Genomic DNA, 23,616 nt, shown 5'->3' with positions numbered 1-23,616 from the left:
TGCCGCCCTACCGTGAACTTTAGGACCACTGCCTTTCCTCTCTGTGAGCATAGCTCCTCTTCCCAGTTTCTTCTTCTTTCCGTCTTCATACCAATGGGCAGTGAGAACCTGTACAATCTCTTCAGTAAAGGTTCTTTGAAAGACAAATGTTCTAGAAATTTCAGGTAATCTGGGGTTCTTCAGGGGCAGATTTTGGAGATACAACAGAACATGGAGAAGTGTGTTAAGAAGTTTATTTTATAGACCACAACAGAAATTCCAGCCAGGTTTCCTTAGAGGAAATCACCTGGATGTGGCAAACAGACTGGACTTCCATTATGCTACCACTAGGGTTTTAATAGTATAAAACCGGTTTTTACTGATGGGGGTTACAGCAGCATCATTAGGGCAGATGCCTAATTCCCGAATAATATCAACGACGGCTGCAATTTGCACAGTTCCTGAAAAAGACGGGGACAGAGGTCATCTCTCAGACACCCCAGCCGTGTCCTGTCTTTTCTACTCATATCAGGCATCTGCCTCTTGGGGTTCAGTTTCCTCAAATCCTTTGCAAATTTGTCTCCCGTATCAACTTTTTGCACGCAATGCCTCTGTCTTAGAACCTGGGTGCCTTCCCTATCTGCTGTCCCCATGCTCTTCCCTCCCTCCCCTCTGTCCTTCTGCCCTGAGGTCCTAGTCCTGCTGGGTTTTGCAGTCATGTTTCTGTTTATAGTTTCTCCTCCCTGATGGCTGGCGGGTAGTTCCTTCCTTGGACAACTTCTGTACTTACTGTTCGTATGAAAGTCCCAGTAGTAGGTATTTGGATAATTCTCACATAGGCAGCGAGTATACTTGTAGTTAAATGCACCTTCCACAGGGACGTCACTAACGAGGTAAGCTTTAGCCTGGTGAGGAGAAGGTGGGAGGGGGAACTCATTGTTATTCTGGGGAATGGGTAAGGGATGGAAAAATAAGAGAGGGAGAAGCTGGAGGAGAAGAGTAGGGGTGGAGGTGGGCCCAGGGCAAGGGGGAGTCTACTGTTGTAGTATCATTTCAGTAGCCAAAGTCTAGGTCAGAAGGTTTTCCCTCCCAACGCCCTCAAACTCCTGCCTTAGCAATATGGAGAGGCTCAGGAGGAGACAGAGTTGCAAGTGAGTCCACAGGGCAAGGAGAGCTCATCCAGGGCAGCTGTCCAGCTGGGGAGCACACTTGTCTTAGTCACCAGCCAGAGCTTTCAGGAATCGACCTGCAATCACATTTACTCTGAGACCTGGTGAGACAGCAGCCTGGCCACTTGGGTGTAGGAGCCGATGTCAGGCCTTGTTGTCAGAGCTGTGACCAAGCCCCAGCTGTGCTCCTCTCTGACTTGTTGACCTTTGGTGATTAGAGTTAGGCCTCTCACTCTTACTTTCCTCAGTTGTGAGATGGAAACAATTAACTACCAACTTGGCTGTTAGATAAGCAAATAACATCTTGAATGTAAATTTCTTTTTAACTTGAGTGCTTTGCAATTCAAGACCCAGATTATTGTATATATAAATTTCAGTGGAGTCAGAAGATTTTGTCCAGTTAACGTTTAATTCAGCAGTTTTATCCTGGGGTCCATAGAACCAGAGGGATCTGTGGATAGCACCCAGTGAGTCTGTGAACTCAGGCAGGGGAAAAATGCATCTTTATTACTAACCTCTAATTGAAATTCAGCATTCCTTCAGTTATGAATGTCGTCAAGGAACCACTGTGCCATTAGCAGTATGTGCGATTTTATCACAAGCAGAAGCATAGATATGTACATATCATTGTACAGATTCAGAGGTTCGAAATATTGCTTGCATGCACTACCTTGAATGTATGGCAGTTATCAGACTGGCTCATGGTCATGACTGAGGCCCAGTGCCAGTCTGCCCATCTCTTGCAGCTGCTCAGCTACCTGGCAACTCTGCACCAAGTAGCCTTTCAGCCCCAAACAGTAAATTCAAGTGTTCTCATCCATGGAGTTTCACTCAGAATGCCTTGGAGAATTCTGGTGTTTCTTTAGAGAAGCCTACCCGTGCCTTGTTCGTTGCTGTTGTTTTTTTTTTTTTTTTTAAGAGACAGAGTCTTACTCTGTTGCCCAGGCTGGAGTGCAATGGCGCAAATGCGGCTCACTGCAACCTCCGCCTCCCAGGTTCAAGCGATTCTTCTGCCTCAGCCTCCTGAATAGCTGGGATTACAGGCACCTGCCACCATGCCTGGCTAATTTTTGTATTTTTAGTAGAGACGGAGTTTCACCATGTTGACCAAGCTGGTCTCGAACTCCTGACCTCAGGTGATTCGTCAACTTTGGCCTCCTGAAGTGCTGGGATTATAGGCATGAGCCACTGTGCCCGGCTTTGTTTACCTTTCTATTACATTTGCAACAACATATCTTCATGAATCGGAATTCACACCACTTATACAAGAGATCAGAATCCATTGCATGCCCAGCATGGCATGTGGGAAGTGTTGCCAAAGACCGGTGTAATTTAATGTACTTCTTCAAGCTAAGCAACAACATTCATCACACAGATAATGTGTTCATAAAATAAAATTCAACTCCTCTGTATTTTAAGTGTATTGCTTTCCCAGCTAATGTGTGGATAAAGGAACCCATATGTTATTGCATCGCAAGTTTATTTTGTGTAAGTTAGTCACTGTTACTCAATGTGGTAGTTTCTCTCTGTAATCCAATGCACTTCATACATTTAGAAGCAATTTTCTGATAAATGTTTCATAGACTTCATGAAACCAACAAAATGGCCTGTAGCACAAAAATGTTTAAGCAGGCCGGGCGCGGTGGCTCAAGCCTGTAATCCCAGCACTTTGGGAAGCCGAGACGGGCGGATCACAAGGTCAGGAGATTGAGAGCATCCTGGCTAACCTGGTGAAACCCCGTCTCTACTAAAAAAATACAAAAAACTAGCCGGGTGAGGTGGCGGGCGCCTGTAGTCCCAGCTACTTGGGAGGCTGAGGCAGGAGAATGGCGTAAACCCGGGAGCTTGCAGTGAGCTGAGATCCGGCCACTGCACTCCAGCTTGGGCGACAGAGCGAGACTCCGTCTCAAAAAAAAAAAAAAAAAAAAAAAATGTTTAAGCATTGTGTTTTGCCACAAGCCTCCTTCAGCTTTAAAGGATTATACAATCTTTATATTCAAATATACGATTGTAGGTATATTCTATGCTAATTCTAAAATAAATAAATATGAGCCTAAACCTCACTTTTTCAAAAATTCAGTTGCAAAAAACATTATAAATGATAGAAAATGAGGATTAGGTGGTAAGATTTTATAGTTACATAAATATATTTTAATAAAAATTTAAAAATGTTATACTTTGAAAAATGGAGCCAAAAATAAAAATTTGTTGACTAGAACTAACAAAATTTCCTTTCCCATAAATTATTTCTAGTTTGCAAAGTCAGTCTAAGGATTTCTTACCCTTTTAGTTGTGCTTAGGTGGGTTTTGAAAAGATTGCTTTATTTTAGAGTACTAGCATGGTTCTTAAAAGCATACTTTTATTAATCACAAAAGCACAAAATTATGTCACATGCCATTTTATTGATTCAAACATATCTTATTATACCTACCACTACCATTAAATATTACCACCAGAAGCCACCATTTTCACAAAAATTTTATGTACACATTATGTACATGTTCGTATTCTCATTCTCACCTGTGCTTGTGATAAACAAAATACAAAGTTGAAAAATTATGATTCAGCCTCGCTCCTACCCCAAATTAGGGTACATGTTTCAGATTCTTGGACTGAAAATAGAAAAATTTGACAAAGCAGCTGTGATATTCTTTGCTCATTGACCAGGAATTTTTCTTTACAGGTGTGGGGATATTTCTAGAATGCAGTTGACTGAATAGCAGTCTTCATGCTCTCAATGTTATTTTGCATGTAATCATTGTCCTTAAGTCTCATTTGAATTAGGAAACTTATGTGGTAAGGAAATGCTTGTGCTGCCTGATAGAGGGTGTCCTTCACGAAGGGTCTGGGGAGGAGTAGGGGAGATGGTGGATGCATGGGTCTTGGCCCTAGAACAAAGGTAGTGGTGGCAGTTTGCATGCTTGTGACACCTGAGATCAATGACTAGGAAAAGGACACACAACCAGTGTCCCAGGGAAGATTCACTGTGGATTAATAACTGCATAAGTGTCTTTTACTTCTGGTCCTTGGCAGCTAGACAGGAGGGATAATGCTCTAATCCCAAGCTGCTCAAAACGTGGTCTTTTGGGCATAGCCTTGGTGTGCCTTGGGCATCTGTTAACACCCAGAAGCCAAGCGCGGTGGCTCACACCTGTAATCCCAGCACTTTGGGAGGCTGAGGCGGGTGGATCACGAGATCAGGAGTTCGAGACCACCCTGGCCAATATGGTGAAACCCCGTCTCTACTAAAATTACAAAAATTAGCCGGGCGTGGTAGTGTGTGCCTATAGTCCCAGCTGCTTGGGAGGCTGAGGCAGAAGAATTGCTTGATCCTGGGAGGTGGAGGTTGTAGTGAGCCAAGATTGCGCCACTGCACTCCAGCCTGGGCATCAGAGTGAGACTCCGTCTCAAAAAAAAAAAAAAAAAAAAAAAAAAGCCCAGAAGCTCTAATCTCTCCCCAGACTTACTGAATGAAACTGCATTTTAACAAGATCCCTGTTTAGGCACATTACCATTTGAAAACCTCTGACCTTGTTCAGAGACTGGACTTCTGAACTTGGGGAAAAGGAGGAGATGAGTATGAGCTCCTTGTTAGGATGGGGAGGCTGGAACAAGAGTCAACTTCTGGCGACCCAGAGCAAAGGAGCAGAAGAAGTCAAGAGGACAGTAGAGTCGCTCAGTGCTTATTGGAGAGGAGGAGTCATATCCTGCATGTTCTCTTCTGTCCACCCGCCTCAACCTATGGTGTGGAGTTGCCACTTTCTCTTCTCCCCTCCCTCCATCCTAAACTAAACATGCTCAGGACCTTGGAAGGACTCTAACCGGTTCTCCACTGGCTCTTACACTTTTTTCTTTTTCCCTCTTTCTCACTTCCTATTCCTTCTTCCTTTCTTTCTTATTTATCCTAGACTTCTCTGGATTCAAATTTCTTCATCTGGAAAATGAGAAGTCATCTGTCCCAAGCTCCCACAGTTGTTCTGAGTCTCAAGTAGCATAACATATGTGAGAATGTTTTCTTAAGTACGCTGTACATTATTAAAGTGAGAGATTAATTAAATTATATTTATAATCAAGGAATTGAATTATTTTTTGAAGTCATGCCCCCAGTCCTCTACTTACCACCATGCATTCTTTCAATTCTGTTTGAACTTGAAGCTTTGCAGTGACTTCCTCATCTCGATTTGCTGTCGTGGGGATCTCAAAATTCTGTATTATGACCCTCCGACTGATTGTGGCAAGAGAGAATCAGAACACCAAGATCAGAGACCAATCTTTGAGTGAGAGGGGGAGCCATGAACAGGGGAAGGGGCACTGGATGGGCAAGGGAAGGAAATTACAGGGCTTGGATCAATTGTTCCGCATCAGAATCCCCTGGAATTTTCGTGTGTTGATTGGATTGGTTACTTCGCACAGATTTAGTTTTGTTTAATGAAACAACTAGCAACTTACTTTAAGATTCCTTAAAGAACTAAAAGTAGAACTACTATTTGATCCAGCAATCCCACTACTGGGTATCTACCAGAGGAAAAGAAGTCGTTATTCAGAAAAGATACTTGCGCATGCATGTTTATGACAGCATAATTCACAATTGCAAAATCATGGAACCAGCCCAACTGCCCATCAATCAGCGAGCATCTTCTTCCCTTCCATTGACCAAAAGCAAGTTTTTAAAAAGAAAAAATGTACAATACCACATGCCATTTCCTGATAACATCCTATAGGCTCTGGTGGTTGTCTACTGAGTAGGAGAGCTCAAGTCATTATTAGGAGAAAATTTTCTAGGAACAGAATCACATTAAGCCAGCAAACCTCTTGATCAGGGAAATGCGAATCAAAACCACAATGCGATGCCACCTTACTCCTGCAAGAATGGCCATAATCAAAAAATCAAAAAACACTAGATGTTGGCGTGGGTGCAGTGATCAGGGAACACTTCTACACTGCTGGTGGGGATGTAAACTACTACAACCACCATGGAAAACAGTGTGAAGATTCCTTAAAGGACTAAAAATAGAACCACCATTTGATCCAGCAATCCCACTACTGGGTATCTACCCAGAGGAAAAGAAGTCATTATTAAAAAAAGATACTTGCACATGCATGTTTATAGTAGCACAATTCATGGTTATAAAATCACAGAACCAACCCAAATGCCCATCAATCAACGAGTGGATAAAGAAACTGTGGTATGTATATATATATATATATATATACACACACACACATACACACACACACACACACACATACACATTCCATCCTCTCTCTCTCTCTATATATATATAGGATGGAATACTACTCAGCCATAATAAGGAATGAATTAACAGCATTTGCAGTGGCCTGTATGAGATTGGATACTATTATTCTAAGTGAACTGACTCAGTAATGGAAAACCAAACATTGTGTGTTCTCACTGATATGTGGGAACCAAGCTATGAGGACGCAAAGGCGTAAGAATGATACAATGGACTTTGGGGACTTGGAAGGAAGAGTGGGAGAGGGGTGGTGAGGGATAAAAGACTACAAATATGGTGCAGTGTATATTGCTCAGGTGATGGGTGCACCAAAATCTCACACATCACCACTAAAGAACTTACTCATGTAACCAAATACCACTTGTACCCCAGTAACTTATGGAAAAATAAAATAAAATAATAAACATTAAAAAACCCCCAGCAAACATCTCAGGGCACTGGAGGTGCATTTGTAAGAGCATCTTTGAAGATCCTTGTTCTTTGGTCCCTAGGTAGGGTTTAGGAATTTGTATTTATTTAGCTCCTTAGGAAATCTGGACGTATGGCCATGTTTGGGAACTTTAGATACTACTCTACATTTGGACCATACACCGCAAACTGAAAGGGAAAGGAAATGGAGACAAATAAAATAGTCAGATATTCTTCTTCAGTTAATGAGGACTGGGTTCAGGGCCAGGAGAGTTATTTTCTCTTTCCTAGAAACTCCTGGCTAGGGACCTTTGTTATTGCGTGGGATAGAAGGGAATTGAGTTTCTTAGCCCACAGTGTCTCACAGCCCCATTTTCTTGGGGCAAAGCATCTTAGATTTCAGAGAGATTCTATTTTTGGGTGCCAACTGCTATAGTGCCCAGTGCACAGGAAAGGGGTATAAATACCTAAATAACTTCAAAATCTCTCCCATTTGTATATGAGTTTCAGATTGATAGGATGACCAGCTTAGCTCGAGTGACTAACCATCTCAGTATACCCAGGACTGAGGTCTTTTCTAGAATGGGCTGTGGAGGTGGCGGGGGAGGGCGGAGTTTCAATGCTACAACCAGGAAAGTCCTGGGCAAATCAGGATGGTTGATAACCCTAATTAGCATAGGTTATTTGAATACCTTGCTGCCCTTCAGGGCTAAGTTGACTGTCATCTGGTGGGGAGGGGGTGGGATCTGAACCTGTCCCATGCAGGGTTTCTTGGGACACTTGCCTCCATTACATCAGCTTGTCAAAACCCTGAACAGTTTCCTCCAGGACAGGATATCTGGCCATGCCACAGAGAGTACCTCCAAGATCACAACTCAGAAACCCAGCATTATAAACTTTACTGCTATAGAGAAAACTCCCTAGAATGGGTATCGCTGCTTTTTCCCAGACCCCTGGCTCCATTTTCTACTTTATTTTACTTGCTCCAATTTTTCTGCTTCCTTCACACATGTGTTCTCAATAAGATGACTTCCGAACCTGTGCTCTCAGGTCCCAGTACACATGAGAGCAAGAGGTGCTCATATTCATCTTCACACTTCAGGTTAGGAAGAATGTCTAAGCTGCCAGTCTAGCTCAATCTTAGACCACAGGGCAGTGGCCAGGACCTCTGGTCCTTTAGCCAGTCCTGCCAAAGCTGCCCTAAGCTGCCATTGGAACTCAGATCTTTATGCTTCTCTTCTAGGAGGCAAGTTGTGAGAAGGTTAAGTTTACTGAGCAGAAATCTGAACAAAGGTATAAATTATGAACAAGATATGGATCAACATGTTAGATGAAGACTAACTACTAATCATAGCCTGTAGGTACATTTGGAGCTTTATCTCCACTGGCAATGCAGAAACACCCAGAAAAAATGTGAGAGGAGTTGGTGGGGCTTCCTAAGAGGACAGAAGTGGAACCTGGCAGGAGGTCTATGGGAGCTCCTGGGACTAGAGTTCTGGGAAGTTGAAAGAAATTCTCAGAAAGAGATATATAGATTTCCAGATTGGGAGAGGAGCCCTCCCTTCAAGGTTTTTTTTTTGTGGGGAAGAGAAGGGCATGGCTCACGTGTTTTCCTGAGCTTTGTTGGCCCCCAAATGCAGGCAGAGAACCAGGAGCAGGGTGGCAGGGCTGGCCCTGAACAGGAGCTGGAGCGAGCGCATGCTGGAGAAAACAGAAGGCAATGTGTCCCCGAGAATTGGTGTCCCAGGTGCCTAGCACACTTCTTATATACAGATTGATCAAGGAAGTGCAAGAGCTGCCAGGGAGATCCATGAGGTGAATCACCCACTCACCCTCCCATCTCGTGATCTTTCCTTGTTGACCCAAAGTTTGTTTTTCTAAGAAAAAATCAACACTCAGCTAGAATGGCAGCATTTGAGAGAGGAGTTAGATTGTTCTTCCTTATTTTTTCAGGTCAGAGTTTCTCAAAATGGCTGGGACTTCAAAAGATTCACCAGTTTTTCCCGAGTTTACAGATTCAGTTTTCTTTTCCCTCCGAATTTGCCTGTCTGAAGTGCTGTGTGTAGTCTGAGCTTCAGTCACTGCTCTCCTGGTCTCTGAAAGCAGAGAACCCAGCTGTAGTGGCAGGTTTCAGACCACAGGCATAGAACATCTTTGCTTGATCAAATTATAGTGAGCCCAAGATGCAATGCTATTCAGAACATTTCTTAGAGGGCTAGGATGATCAAGACTTCCCTGGCAGTCACTACCCATCATGAGGTGGAAGAGCTATAGAACACCTGAGCTGCTCTGCGTGATGGGGAAGTAAGTTCAAGACACTGGGTGATGTAAAGATGTTTATTATCATTGAGTTCTTCTTAATTTCAGGTGTGGTTGCAATATACCGCAGATGCCCAAGATCCCCAGCTGCCCCACAATCCCCAAGGCAGGGTGATATTTTAATTCTAGACAATTCCTATAAATAGCTGGCACCCCCAAATCAGACTTCTTGGCACCAAAGAGCTGGCTCATTTTCTTATTGACATGGCCACTTTCTTACACTTGTCTCATGCATAAGCCACATAGGAAGACCCACAATGGAAAGGACTCCTTCTGTGAGAATGGAGCCGTATTATGTCCAGTAGATACCCAGGTTGTAGAATTCCTCTCCTTGGGTTGATGGGGAGACTTGCTCTTGCTGACACTGGCATTGTGCTATTTCTCCTTATGAAATTAAATCTGTTCCTTAACCTATAACTTGCAACACTATGGGATTTGTTTCTATCCTTTGCATGGCAGACAGCTGCCCAGAAAGAGCCTCTCTGGTAAGAGAGTGAAAATCAAAGTTCTAGGAGTTACTGCCTCTGTATGTTGCTTTAGCCAGGATTCAGAGCTAAAGTGTAAGTGTGTGCTTCTGCTTTCTGGATGTATCTCTCCTACATCTACTTTCTCTTTCCTTTGAATTGGACACCATTCATGTCGTTGCTCACTTAAAACTTCAGCTGTTCTCATGATCACAGGCTTTCTTCCCTGTTTAAGCCCTATCCACTCAAGAACAGTGCTCGCGAGGGTCACAGTGACCTTCCTTTGTAAGCCTTTTCCCACATTTAAATTGTCTTTACACCTGGTCCTTCTCACTTGAATAATTCCCATTTGAAGCACACACTAGCTAGACTGACCAAGGCAGGCATAAGGCAGAAGAATCTAGGAAGTATCTGTGTGGGAAAATGCAGGAAAAGTTCTTTGCTGGGCTCTTTGAAGGCATAGCCTTGTCCTTGAGGATGTAACTCCAGCACTCCCAAAAGACAGTGTCCAGAGGAAGGCAGATGACAGTGGGTTAAGAGCATCTATTGAAGGTAATGAGGCTGTTCTTCTGTGAGCCAGCAGGAAACTGCAATACCTACAATCCTTCAATGTACAGAACAATTTTGTTTTTTCTTTTTTTTGAGACAGAATCTCACTCTGTCAGCCAGGCTGGAGTGCAGTGGCATGATCTCAACTCACTGCAACCTCCACCTCCTGTGTTCAGGAAATTCTCAAGCCTCAGCCTCCCGAGTAGCGGGGATTATAGGCAGGTGCCACCATACCCGGCTAATTTTTGTGTCTTTTGTAGAGATGGGGTTTTACTATGTTGGCCAGGCTGATCTCACATTCCTGACCTCAAGTAATCCGCCTGCCTCAGCCTCCCAAAGTCCTGGGATTACAGACGTGAGCCACTGTGCCTGGTCCAGGACAAATCTTATTCAGGCCATGACTGCTGTGATGGTTACTTTTATTTGTTAGCTTAGCTAGGCATGGTGCCCACTTTTTGGAAAAACAGCAGTTTAGATGTTGCTGTGAAGTTTTTGTTTGTTTGTTTGTTTTAAATGTGATTAACATTTAAATCAGCAAAATTTGAGTAAAACAAATTACCTCCACAATATGGATCAGACTCATTGAATCAGCTGAAAACCTTAGGAGAAAAGCTTGAGGTCCCTTGAGTAAGAAGAAATTAGGGAGAAAAAGAAAACATAATTATTATGCCATAAAGAATGAAAAAGTCTAGGTTTAAGAAATCAAATAAAGGTTGATAAAATCAGATTGTAAACAGCTCAGGAAGCTTATAGAAGAGAATGTGTATAGTCCCAGAGGGAATGGGTTAAGATATAAGTGAAGCTTGCCACAGGCTAAGCTTACAAAGAGAAAGATGATCTCAGTTCTGACAGGGCTCATGAGAAGAAGATAAGGAATGGACAAAGAGGGAGTTATAGACACCAACACACGTGAAGCATATGCTGTGTGCATTACACTGCTCTAAACATTTTAACATATATTAGTTCAATCTGTATTACAACCCTGTGAAGGTGGTTGCCATTTTTATTCCATTTTACAAGAGGATACACAGAGACCCAGGAGATAAATATCTAGCCCAGATCATATAGCCAGTATATGGCAGAGTCAACTTTGCATGCAGGTTTTGTGGAATCTGAGTTTTGATTTACAGTATCTGAGAACCTCTTTTTGAAATAGAATCCAAACTTACAAATGTAAACTACAGGTACAGGATCTTGGAGGAGGCACCCATAAGTAGGAAGCCCTGAGGCTTCATGCCATTAACTTAATGGCGAATACACCTTTGGATGGGGCCAGAATTTCCACGCTGGCAGTCTGGCCCTGGAACATGATCCTTTAACCACTGCACTGCCTACTGGTGAGAACAAGTTGCAAAGTTAGTAACTGGCAGAGTTAGGGGTTCAAAATCAAGTAGTCTGATACCAGAGTCTGTGTCCTTAAACACTTATCTAGTCTATTTATTGATGTAGCAATAGTTTAAAGTTGAGAAAAGGAAACTCACAGAGGTTTTAATGAGTTGTTCAGTCACAGAGCCAGCAAATAACAAAGGTATTGCAGTTTGACTTGGCCATGTGACTAAGCCAAACCATTGGAACCCAGATAGAAGTGAATCCGGAGTTGGCACTTAGAGTGACTACTCTATATTTCCTCTTACTTAATAAAAGCATAATTGGCACAAGACTTGTACAAGGGCATCTAATGCATACTGAAGATGTAATGAGTTGTTTCTTAGAGGAGGTTATATTCAAGCAAAATCTCTCAGAGGTGAGAGAAGTTGGAGTGTGACTCTTTTCTTAGAAACTCTGTCATCTTTAGGATTCTTTCTTTCTTTCTTTCTTTCTTTCTTTCTTTCTTTCTTTCTTTCCTTCTTTCCTTCTTTCTTTTCTTCCTTTTTTAATTTTTTTGATGAAATTTCACTCTTGTCACTCAGGCTGGAGTACAGTGGCACAATCTTGGCTCACTACAACCTCCACCTCCTAAGTTCAAGTGATTCTCCTGTCTCAGCCTCCTGAGTAGCCAGGATTACTGGCGCTTGCCACCATGCCCAGCTAATTTTTTTATTTTTAGTAGAGATGTTGTCCAGGCTGGTCTCAAACTCCTGACCTCAGGTGATCTGCCCCCCTCGGTCTCCCGAAGTGCTGGAATTACAGGCATGAGTCACCATGCCCGGCCTTTAGTGTCATCTCTAAGGTCACCCTGATGTAGGGGTCAAGGGAAAAATTTTTTTCTGCCTTCTGAAATTTCACTGAAAAATAAACTGACAAAAAGTAGATTAATAGGAGAAATGACATACAAGTTTATTAGTTTATTAACGTGCATGGGAGAGAATGACAGAGTGATTACCTCCAACTCCTCCATGGGGGTACAGAAGCTCACGTACCGTCTTGAGGTTGCAGAAAGAGTGAGGTCTTGGAGCATGGCCAAAACCAGATTATGGTAGTAAACCAGGTTACAGTGGTGCTGCAGGTTATGGGAGGGGAGAAGAGGAAGCCTGGCTAGCAAAGGTGGTCTTGCTATTGTCGACCAAAAGAGTTAAACTCTGTAAAATATTTTAGGAGACTTATTCTAAGCCATATATGAGTGATCATGGCCAGTGACACAGCCCTCAGGAGGTCCAGAGAACATGTGCCCAAGGAGGTCGGGGTACAGCTTGGTTTTATGCATTTTAAGGGAGGCATAAGACATCCATCAAATACATTTAAGAAATACATTGGTTTGGTTCAGAAAGGCAGGACAACTCAAGGGTGGGGGCCGGGGCAGAGGTCTAGGCTATAGGTAAATTTAAACATTTTCTCTTTGACAATTGGTTGAGTTTATCTGAAGACCTGGGCTCAATAGAAAGAAAATGTTCAGGTTAAGATAAGATTGTGGAGATCAAGTTTTATCGTGCAGAAGAAGCTCTCAGATAGCAGACTTCAGAGAGAGCAGGTTGCAAATGCTTCTTATCGGACTTAAAAGGATGCCTGGCTCTTAGGTGATTATCTCCTGGATCTGGAAAGGAAGGAAGGAAAAGAAAGGAGTAAGGGGATTCTCTGTAGAATGTGGATTTTTTCCACAAGAGACTTTGCAGGGCAATTTCAAGGCATGGCAAGGAAATGTATTTGGGGGTAAAACATTTTGATTTTCTTACTTGTTATGCCAGAGTCAGATTGGAAAATAAGTCATAATATACAGGGTTAAAATAAAACCCATATGATGAGCTTTTATGGTCTCCAGACCCCTTAGATAGGACTTTGGCCAAGATTAAAACAAACAAATACCCACACACACACATACAAAAAAAAAAAAACAAAAACAAACCAGAGCTTAGTCCTTACTATGCAGGTGAAATCTCACAGGTAGTAGCCCTTAGAGAGAGTAGGTGGTAAATGTTTCTTTCAGACCTTTAAAGGTATCAGACTCTCAATTAATCTTTCCTAGATCTGCAAGGGAGGACCTTAAAGAAAAACATGTTGCATCAATTCAGATTCTCTACAGACGCCAATCTTCCTCACAAAAGATAGCTTTGCAGCACTGCTTCTGTTTGCAGATCTTCTAACAGCCATCTCAAAGTAGGTCAAAGGAGTATCTTTTTGGGTGAAATAGTTTTGTTTTCTTCAGGTATTAGTATTCAGCTTTTAAGAGGTGAAAGAGAGGATGGAGAATTATGGAGGGTTATTTTTTTAATGGGCAAGATTTGGAAGTGGCTTCCAAATCATAGAATGTCGTTCATTCTTTGTCCCCATGGTCACAGCTTAGTCATATAGCCAAATCAAACTGCAAGAGAGATTGGGAAATTTAGTATAGCTGTGTGCTTAGGAGGAAAGGGAAAAAGATGTGGTAAGTTGCTGTGTTCCCGTACATATGTGGTGTGTGTACCTGTGTTTTTAATAGAGAATGTCATCCTAAAATAATCAAAAAGGTCAGAATCTAGTTGAAAGAGAGTTTATTCAAGCACAATGCTTGAGGATGTGCCCACCAACAAGTACAGATTCCAAAGAATGGAAGTCAGTGTTCCAAAGTGTAAAAGTTTCAGATCATTTATATAGATCAAGTTTAGGGAAATTTAGCAGAATTTCAACGCCTTTCTATGGAAGGCTTAATGCATAGTTACAATGATCTGATTAGTTGAGGGGGTTTTTTTTCTTTCTGGAAAGATGTCTTTAACATTCCACACTGAAGATGTAACTGTCAGGGGGTCTCTTTTGGGGGTGCAAACTGGTCTGAGTTAGGTACAGAACAATAAAGGAAGCAGTTAATCTAGAATAAATATCAGTGATTGGAAGGAGGAAGTCTGGTCTCTGGTCTTTCTTAGTCATTTACAGAGCCAGAGCAATGAGGAAGAGGGTTAAGCTATAATCTAAGAAGCAGAATTGCAAAACATGCTACATGACTCAAATCACAGTAACAGCTCTCTCAAAGTTTAAAGAGTTTGCAGTGTTCTAACAGATTTTAAATGTTATTCATTTTCGCAAGAATATCAAAATGTTTTCCAAAGTTGTGGTGCCATTTTGTACATTGAACAAGTTTCCCAGTATTTAACATTGTCAATGCTTTTAATCTTGGCTTTTCTGGTGGATATGTAGTGGAGCTTGTTGTGATTTTACTTTGAATGTTTGTGATTATTAGTGGTATTTAGCCTTTTTATATGTCATCTGGATATTATATATTCCCTTTTGTGAGGTGCCTATTCAAGCCTTTGCCTGTTTTTCAATTGTAACTGCCTGAGGGGTTCTTTCTGCCTGCTGCACAAAGAAAGACCATGGCATTGCAGTAAAGAAAGTTTAATAGACCTGAGGCTGGCCACACCACGTAGGAGATGGAAGTGGTACTCAAATCAATCTCATCCAAGCTCATAGTTAAGAGGATTTTTTTCAAAGCCAGTTTGGGGAAAGGGTGGCGGTGGCCAGGTAATGGGTGCTTGCTGATGATTGGTTGGGTTGGAGATGAAATCATATGGGGTTGAAGCTGTCCTTGTAAACACCCAAGGGGTACACCTTGCCTGCTGCCTAGACAGAGCGCCAATTCATCAAGACAGGACTTGCAATAGAGAAAGTAATTGATGCAGAGCAGGCTGTATGGGAGACTGGAGTTTTGTTACTCACATCAGTCTCCCAGAGCATTCGGGGATCAGAGTTTTAAGGACAACTTGGGGGTTTGGAGAAGCCAGTGAGCCGGGAGTGCTGATTGGCCAGCCAGGGATGAAATAACAGGAAGTCAAAGCTGTCTTCTTGCACTGAGTCAGTTCCTGGGTAGGGGCCACAAGATCAGATGAGCCAGTTTATCGATCTGGGTGGTGCCAGCTGATTCATCAAATGCAGGGTCTGCAAAATATCTCAAGCACTGATCTTTTGGAGCAGTTTAGGGAGGGTCAGAATCTTGTAGCCTCCAGTTGCATGACTCTGAAAGCATAATTTCTTATCTTGTGGCTAATGTTAGTTCTACAAAGGCAATCTAGTCCCCAGGCAAGAAGGTCTGCTTTGAGAAAGTGCTGTCTTTGTTTTAAACTATAAACTAAATTTATCCCAAAGTTAGTTTCAGGGATTCTCCTTTTTGTATCTGAAAATATGCCATTCCAGTGAAAGTCTTGAATAGGCAGTGTCTCCAATTGTGTCCTGCTACAAAGAAAAATAGATTCTTGTTGAACTTATGAAAATAACAATATTGCCATGAAATAACAATATTCTTGAATAGCTTCTAAATTCTGGAGAAATCAGGTAGAGAGAAAGGTAAATATCTCAATTTGCTCACAAAAGTTTACTTTACCTATTGCTATAAGCCATGAAGAGCTCAAAAGGAAATAAGTTTTTAGGACTTTGGAAAACAAAACATAAAAATATTTTACAATGTTTTAAGCAGAAAGAAGTAAAAACTATTTCAGTCCTTCCTCAGCTTAGTTCCATTGAATTAATTCTTTTTCTGTTTGATATTGGCCTAGCATTCTTCGTAAATACATCAGTTGTTTTTATGAGAGTTCTTAAAGCATTTTTTACCTAGTCCAATAGTATGATCTCCAAAGTTATTAGAAACCTGTATTCAAGAGCACTTGGGCCAGGCATGGTGGCTTATGCCTGTAATCTGAGCACTTTGGGAGGCCTAGGTGGGGAGGATCACCTGAGGTCAGGAATTTGAGACCAGCTTGCCAACATGGTGAAACCTTTTCTCTACTAAAAATACAAAAAGTAGCCAGGCGTGGTGGCATGTGCCTGTAATCCCAGTTACTCAGGAGGCTGAGGTGGGAGAATTGCTTGAACCTGGGAGGTGGAGGTTGCAGTAAACTGAGATTGTGCCACTACACTCCACCCTGGGTGACAGAGCAAGACCCTATCTCAAAAATAAATAAATAAATAAAAAATACTGGTTATGGTCCTTTGCATAGATTCCCTTAAAGATATACTTTAGGCTTTGCAAAAAGCTTTCAGGGAAAAATATGAATAAAGCAATTGATTGGATAAAACAAGACACATCAGATTATTTTGTTGAAATCTTACACAATTTTGGAATGTATACTAATAACATATCCATTCAAATATAACTCAAGAAAATGCAACACCACTTATTATTTGATAATAATAGGATTTTAACATCCCAAATAAGCCTATATGTTTTACTTGGACTTCCAAAACGCTCCCCATTTTTTATGAATATAATAGAGGTAGTTTGAGTTAAAAATACTTAATTTAGAATTTGAAATTTGATTTTGGGGAGTATATCCAATATCAAAGGTTTAGAACACTTGATATCAAAATGAGAAATGTTTAAAGTGATCAAAATAGGATCACAGGTTTTATTAATCTGTTCTCATGCTGATATGAAGAAATACTTGAGACTGATAAAGAAAAGAGGTTTAATTGACTCACAGTTCCACATGACTGGGAGGCCTAAGGAAACTTACAATCATGGTGGAAGGCACTTCTTCATAGGGCAGCAGGAGAGAGAATAAGTGCTGAGCAAAGGGGAAGTCCTTTCTAAAACCATCAGATATCGTGAGAACTCACTCACTGTCACGAGAACAGTGTGGGAGAGACTGCCCCCATGATCCAGTTATCTCCACCTGGTCTCACCCTTGACATGTGGGGATTATTACAATTCAAGGCGAGATTAGGGGTCAAGGTGAGATTTGGGTGGGGACACAGAGCCAAACCATATCACAGGTCATTGTAAAATAATAGTCATTAATTTAGTCAAAGTGATAATTCAAAGCTTTCAAAAAGCAAAATACTTTACTCTTTGATAGAGAAGAGGCTCTTCTTCTTAACTTTTATTTAATATTTTAAGTTCAGGAGTACATGTGCAGGTTTGTTATATAGGTAAACTCGTGTCACAAAGGTTTATTGTATAGATAATTTCATCACTGAGGTGTTAAGCCTGGTACCCATTAGTTATTTTTCCTGATCCTCTCTCTCTTCTCAACCTTCACCCTTAAGTAGACCTCACTGTCTGTTGTTCCCTTCTGTGTGTCCACATGTTATCATCATTTAGCTCCCACTTATAGGTGAGAATATGCAGTATTTGGTTTTCTCTTTCTGTATGCTAAGGATAATGGTCTCCAGCTCCTTCCATGTTCCTGCAAAGCACAAGACTTTGTTCTTTTTTATAGCTACATAGTATTTCACAGTGTATATGTACCACATTTTCTTTATCCAGTATATCATTGATTGATAGTGATGGGCATTCCATGTGTTTGTTATTGTGAATAGTGCCACATTGAACATATGTGTGCATATGTCTTTATGATAGAACTATTTTTATTCCTTTGGGTATATACTCAGTAATGGGATTGATGGGTGAAATAGTGGTCCTGTCATTACATCTTTGAGGAATCACGAGTGTCTTCCACAATGGTTGTACTAATTTACACTCCCACCAGCAGCATATAAACATTCCTTTTTATCCACAACCTTGCCAGCCTCTGTTTTTTTTTTTTTTTTTGACTTTTTAATAATAGCAATTCTGACTGATGTGAGATGGTATCTCATTGTGGTTTTAATTTGCATTTCTCTGATGACCAGTAATGTTGAGCTTTTTTTCATATGCTTGTTGGCTGCATGTATGTCTTCTTTTGAAAAATGTCTGTTGATGTCCTTTGCCCACTTTTTAAATGGGGTTGTCTGTTTTTTTTCCCCTTGTAAATTTGTTTAAATTCCTTACAGATGTTGGATATTAGACCTTTGTCAAATGCATAGCTTGCTGTTCTGGGAGGTCAGGGACCCCGAACAGACGGACTGGCTGAAGCCACAGCAGAAGAACATAAATTGTGAAGATTTCATGGACATTTATTAGTTCCCCAAATTAATACATTTATAATTTTTTATACCTGTTGTTACTGCAGTCTCTGAACATAAATTGTGAAGATTTCATAGACACTTATCACTTCCCCAATTAATACCCTTGTGATTTCCTACACCTGTCTTTACTTTAATCTCTTAATCCCATCATCTCATAAGCTGAGGAGGATGTATGTCACCTCAGGACCCTGTGATGATTGCGTTAACTGCACAAATTGCTTGTAGAGCATGTGTGTTTGAACAATATGAAGTCTGGGCACCTTGAAAAAGGAACAGGACAACAGGGATGTTCAGGGAACAAGGGAGATAACCTTAAACTATGACTTCCAGTGAGCCGGGTGGAACAGAGCCATATTTCTCTTCTTTCAAAAGCAAATAGGAGAAGTATCACTGAATCCTTTCTCAGCACGGAACATCCCTGAGAAAGAGAATGTGTCCCTGAGAGGAGGCCTCTAAAATGGCCACTTTTGGGGCAGCTGTCTTTTACAGTTGTAGACAAAAGGATGAAATAAGCCCTGGTCTCCAGTAGCACTCCCAGGCTTACTAGGATGAGGAAATTCCTGCCGAATAAATTTTGGTCAGACCGGTTGTCTGCTCTCAAGCCCTGTCTCCTGATAAGATGTTATCAATTACAATGCGTGCCTGAAACTTCATTAGCAATTTTAATTTCACCCCATCCTGTGGTCCTGTAATCTTGCCCTGCCTCCATTTGCTTTGTGATATTTTATTACCTTGTGAAGCATGTGTTCTCTGTGACCCACACCCTATTCATACACTCCCTCCCCTTATGAAAATCGCTAATAAAAACTTGCTGGTTTTATGGCTCAGGGGGCATCACAGAACCTGCCAACATGTGATGTCTCCCCTGGACACCCAGCTTTAAAATTTCTCTCTTTTGTACTCTTTACTTTTATTTCTAAGACCAGCAAACACTTAAGGAAATAGAAAAGAACCTATGTTGAATATTGGGGGTGGGGTTCACCCAATAGCTTGCAAATTTTTTCTCCTATTCTGTAGATTGTCTGTTCAGTCTTTTGATAGATTCTTTTGCTGTGCACAAGCTCTTTAATCAGATCCCATTTGTCAATTTTTGCTTTTGTTGCAATTGCTTTTGGTGTCTTTGTCATGATATCTTTGTCCATTCCTACATTCTGAATGGTATTGTCTAGTTTGTCTTCCAGGGTTTTTATAGCTGTGGATTTTACATTTAGGTATTTAATCTATCTTGAGTTGACTTTTTTATATGGTGTAAGGAAGGGGTTCAGTTTCAATCTTCTGCATATGACTAGCCAGTTTTCCTAGCACCATTTACTGAATAGAGAATCCTTTCTCCATTGCTTGTTTTTTCAAGTTTGTTGAAGATCAGATAGTTGTAGGTGTGTGGCCTTATTTCTGGGTTCTCTATTTTGTTCCATTGGTCTATGTGTCTTTTTTTGCACCAGTACCAAGCTGTTTTGGTTACCATGAGGCTCAGATTTTCAAAGAATCAATAGACCTAATAAAGACAGCATGAGAGCAACAGAATCTGTCTTTCCTTCTATTCTTTTGACTCAAAAGGTAAATGAAAAATCTTTTATCATCTTTTATTAATACTACATGAAATCTTGTTCAAAAAGAAAACCAAATTCTACCTTTACATCCATATATTATTAATGATAAAACTTTAATAAAACTTTATAAACAGATTCATCTAATCTCAATCACTTTTGACCACAGAAGATAACTTTCATAAACTTTTTAAATCTCTTATCATTTTTCCATTCTCTTTCTTTTCCTGACTGCCTATATTCATTCACTTTATCTCATTGTTCTTCTTTAATTTCTTCAATTTAATACAACTTTTAAATAACTTCTAACCTAAGCAAAATCACTTTTCCTTTAACAAAAAACAAATCCTAATATCCGTCTTATAACCATCCTTACAAAAAAAACTTACCTGTTTTCTTATACATTCTGTGTATAGAATTGTTACCTTTCTTATCCCTAATTCTAGTTACCATATATTAATTAGAATTTTAACTCCTAGTAACCTTAATTCATAGTGAAAACCTAAATAGTAAGCAATTTTTAAGTGTCAGTCACATACCAACAGTTTATGAATACAAATTTTTATAATATTTAGAAACATAGACTTTCTAATGGAACATTCTTTAAAAATGTAGAACAGGGCCGGGCACAGTGGCTCAAGCCTGTAATCCCAGCACTTTGGGAGGCCGAGACGGGTGGATCACGAGTTCAGGAGATCGAGACCATCCTGGCTAACATGGTGAAACCCCGTCTCTACTAAAAAAATACAAAAAACTAGCCAGATGTGGGGGCAGGTGCCTGTAGTCCCAGCTACTCAGGAGGCTGAGGCAGGAGAATGCCATGAACCCAGGAGGCGGAGCTTACAGTGAGCTGAGATCCGGCCATTGCACTCCAGCCTGGGTGACAGAGTGAGACTCCATCTCAAAAAAATAAAATTAAATAAATAAACAAATAAATAAATAAAAATGTAGAACAGGGCCGGGTGCAGTGACTCATGCCTGTAATCCCAGCACTTTGGGAGGCCGGGGTGGAAAGATCACAAGTTCAGGAGATCAAGACCATCCTGGCTAACATGGTGAAACCCCGTTTCTACTAAAAATACAAAAAATTAGCCAGGCATGGTGGCGGGTGCCTGTAGTCCCAGCTATTTGGGATGCTGAGGCAGGAGAATGGCATGAACCCAGGAGGCGGAGCTTGTAGTGAGCTGAGACTGTGCCACTGCACTCCAGCCTGGGCAACAGAGTGAGACTCTTTCTAAAAATATATATATATATGTTGCGGGAAGTCAGGGACCCCGAACAGAGGGACCAGCTGGAGCTGCGGCAGAGGAACATAAATTGTGAAGATTTCATGGACATTTATCAGTTCTCAAAATTGATACGCTTATAATTTCTTACACCTGTCTTCACTTTAATCTCTTAATCCTGTTATCGTCATATGCTGAGAATGTACATCACCTCAAGACCACTATTGTACAAACTGATTGTAAAACGTGTGTCTCTGAACAATGTGAAATCGGTGCACCTTGAAAATGAGCAGAGTAACAGTGATTTCAGGGAACAAGGGAAGACAACCAAAGATCTGACTGCCTGCGGGATTGGGCAGAATAGAGCCATATTTTCCTGCTTGTAGAGAGCCTATAAACGGACGTGCAAGGAAGACAGATATCACTGAATTCTTTTCCCAGCAAGGAATATTAGTAATTAATACCCCAGGGAAGGAATACATTCCTAGGGGTTGGTCTATAAATGGCTGCTCTGGGAGTGTCTGTCTTATGCAATTGAGATAAGGACTGAAATACACCCAGGTCTCCTGCAGTACCCTCAGGCTTATTAGGGTGTGGAAAAGATCCTGCCTTGGTAAATTTGAGGTCAAACTGGTTCTCTGCTCTCAGATCCTGTTTTCTGTTGTTTAAGATGTTTATCAAGACAATACATATGTGCACAGCCAAACATAGACCCTCATCAGTAATTCTAATTTTTCCCTTTGCCTTGTGATCTTTGCATTGCTTTTTGCCTTGTGATCTTTATTGCCCTTTAAAGCATGTGATCTTTGTGACCTACTCCCTGTTTGTACACCCACTCCCCTTTTAAAGTCCTTAATAAAAACCTGCTGGTTTTGTGGCTCAGGGGACATCACAGAGCTACAGATATGTGATGTCATCCCGGAGGCCCAGCTGTAAAATTCCTCTCTTTATACTCTTTCTCTTTATTTCTCAGACTGGCCAACATTTAGGGAAAATAGAAAGGACCTACGTTGAAATATTGGAGGCTGGTTCCCCTGATAAAAATGTAGAGCAGGACATTTTTACTAACAAATATAAATATCTTGTTTCTCTGAAATAAGAAGTCAAAATATTTAAGCTTCAACTCATAATTAGTCATTAATGTCTTAGAATTATATCTTATTTAGAGATAATTTGGATATTCAATGAATATTCATCCTTTAATTTAGCATAGCAAATTTTAAGGGTATCGTTACCAAAAAGATTTAAAAAACCTTTAAAAACGTTTGTATTAGGGTTCTCTAGAGAGACAGAAGTAATAGGAGATATATATATATATAAACTCATATATATAATAGGATATATATAAAACTCATATATGTAAACTCATATATATATATTATATATATGAGTTTATCAAATATTAACTTACAGGATCACAAGGTCCCACAATAGGCTGTCTAGAAGCTGAGCAGCAAGGAAAGCCAGTCTGAGTCCCAAAACTGAAGAACTTGGAGTCTGATGTTCAAGGGCAGGAAGGGTCCAGCTTGGGAGCAACATGTTGGCTGGGAGGCTAGGCCAGTCTAGTGTTTTGTTTTTTTTTTGAAACAAAGTCTCACTCTTGTGTCCCAGGCTGGAATGCAGTGGTACGATCTTAGCTCACTGCAATCTCCGCCTCCCGGATTCAAGCGATTCTCCTGCCTCAGCCTCTTGAGTAGCTGGGATTACAGGTGCCTGCCACCACTTCTGACTAATTTTGGTATTTTTAGTAGAGACAAGGTTTTGTCATGTTAGCTAGGCTGGTCTTGAACTTCTGACCTCAGGTGTTCCACCCGCCTTGACCTTCCAAAGTTCTGGGATTACAGGCATGAACCACTGCGCCTGGTCCCAGTCTCGTCGTTTTACATTTTTCTGCCTACTTTATATTCTAGTGGCTGATTTTGATGGTGCCCACCCAGATTAAGGGTGGGTCTGCCTTTCCCAGTCCACTGACTCAAATGTTAATCTCTTTTGGCAACACCCTCAAAGACACAGCCAGGATCAATACTTTGCATTTTTCAATCCTATCAAGTTGATACTCAGAATTAACCATCACAACCTTTTTAAGTAAGTATATTATAAAACTTAATAGATATTAAGGTTCATTTATAAACTCTTATCCCATTTATATCTATTTAATTTATTCACCCTTAACAATTATGTTTGGAAAAGTTTATAAGACATAGGACACATCTGGTCATCATCTCAAGTTAAATTTTCTATTAACTATTTTTATATTACTATATGTTAGGCAAGTATCCTAAAGGCAGGAAACTTAAAGGTTCATTTGGGCCTTTTTACAAGTCAGTTTTGTAACGTGTATACTATATACAAACACAAACATTTACACAAGTACACATAAAAATACAGACAAAGATTTTATAGTTTTGATTTGTGAAAGGAAAATAAATCTTGGCACCACAAAATCACTAAG

At 40.8% G+C, this 23,616-nt stretch overlaps 1 protein-coding gene across 1 annotated transcript; it reads right to left on the bottom strand.

Annotated features, from left to right (window-relative positions):
- Positions 1 to 212: 212 nt before the first annotated feature.
- Positions 213 to 8,551, bottom strand: PIP (prolactin induced protein). Its single transcript, XM_023184924.2, has 4 exons — positions 8,418 to 8,551; positions 5,269 to 5,374; positions 770 to 884; positions 213 to 440 (listed from the first exon to the last, which is right to left on the bottom strand). The coding sequence occupies exons 1-4, from the start codon at positions 8,510 to 8,512 to the stop codon at positions 316 to 318; spliced, it is 441 nt and encodes a 146-aa protein (XP_023040692.1). The 5' UTR covers positions 8,513 to 8,551; the 3' UTR covers positions 213 to 315.
- Positions 8,552 to 23,616: the final 15,065 nt, after the last annotated feature.

Source organism: Piliocolobus tephrosceles, chromosome 8 (assembly GCF_002776525.5).
Source record: "Piliocolobus tephrosceles isolate RC106 chromosome 8, ASM277652v3, whole genome shotgun sequence".
In the NCBI taxonomy this organism is placed as follows: Eukaryota; Metazoa; Chordata; class Mammalia; order Primates; family Cercopithecidae; genus Piliocolobus; species Piliocolobus tephrosceles.
This window is presented reverse-complemented; position numbering and strand designations above follow the sequence as displayed.

Bases quoted from the DNA above. Each gene is read 5' to 3' on its own strand.
- PIP (XM_023184924.2), bottom strand. From the start codon at position 8,512: ATGCGCTCGCTCCAGCTCCTGTTCAGGGCCAGCCCTGCCACCCTGCTC. The intron at 5,375-8,417 runs GTGAGCCATGCC...TGCCACAATCAG, and splicing joins AACAAAGCTCAGGAAAACAC to TCGGAGGGTCATAATACAGA. The intron at 885-5,268 runs GTAAGTAGAGGA...TCTCCTCACCAG, and splicing joins AATTGAAAGAATGCATGGTG to GCTAAAGCTTACCTCGTTAG.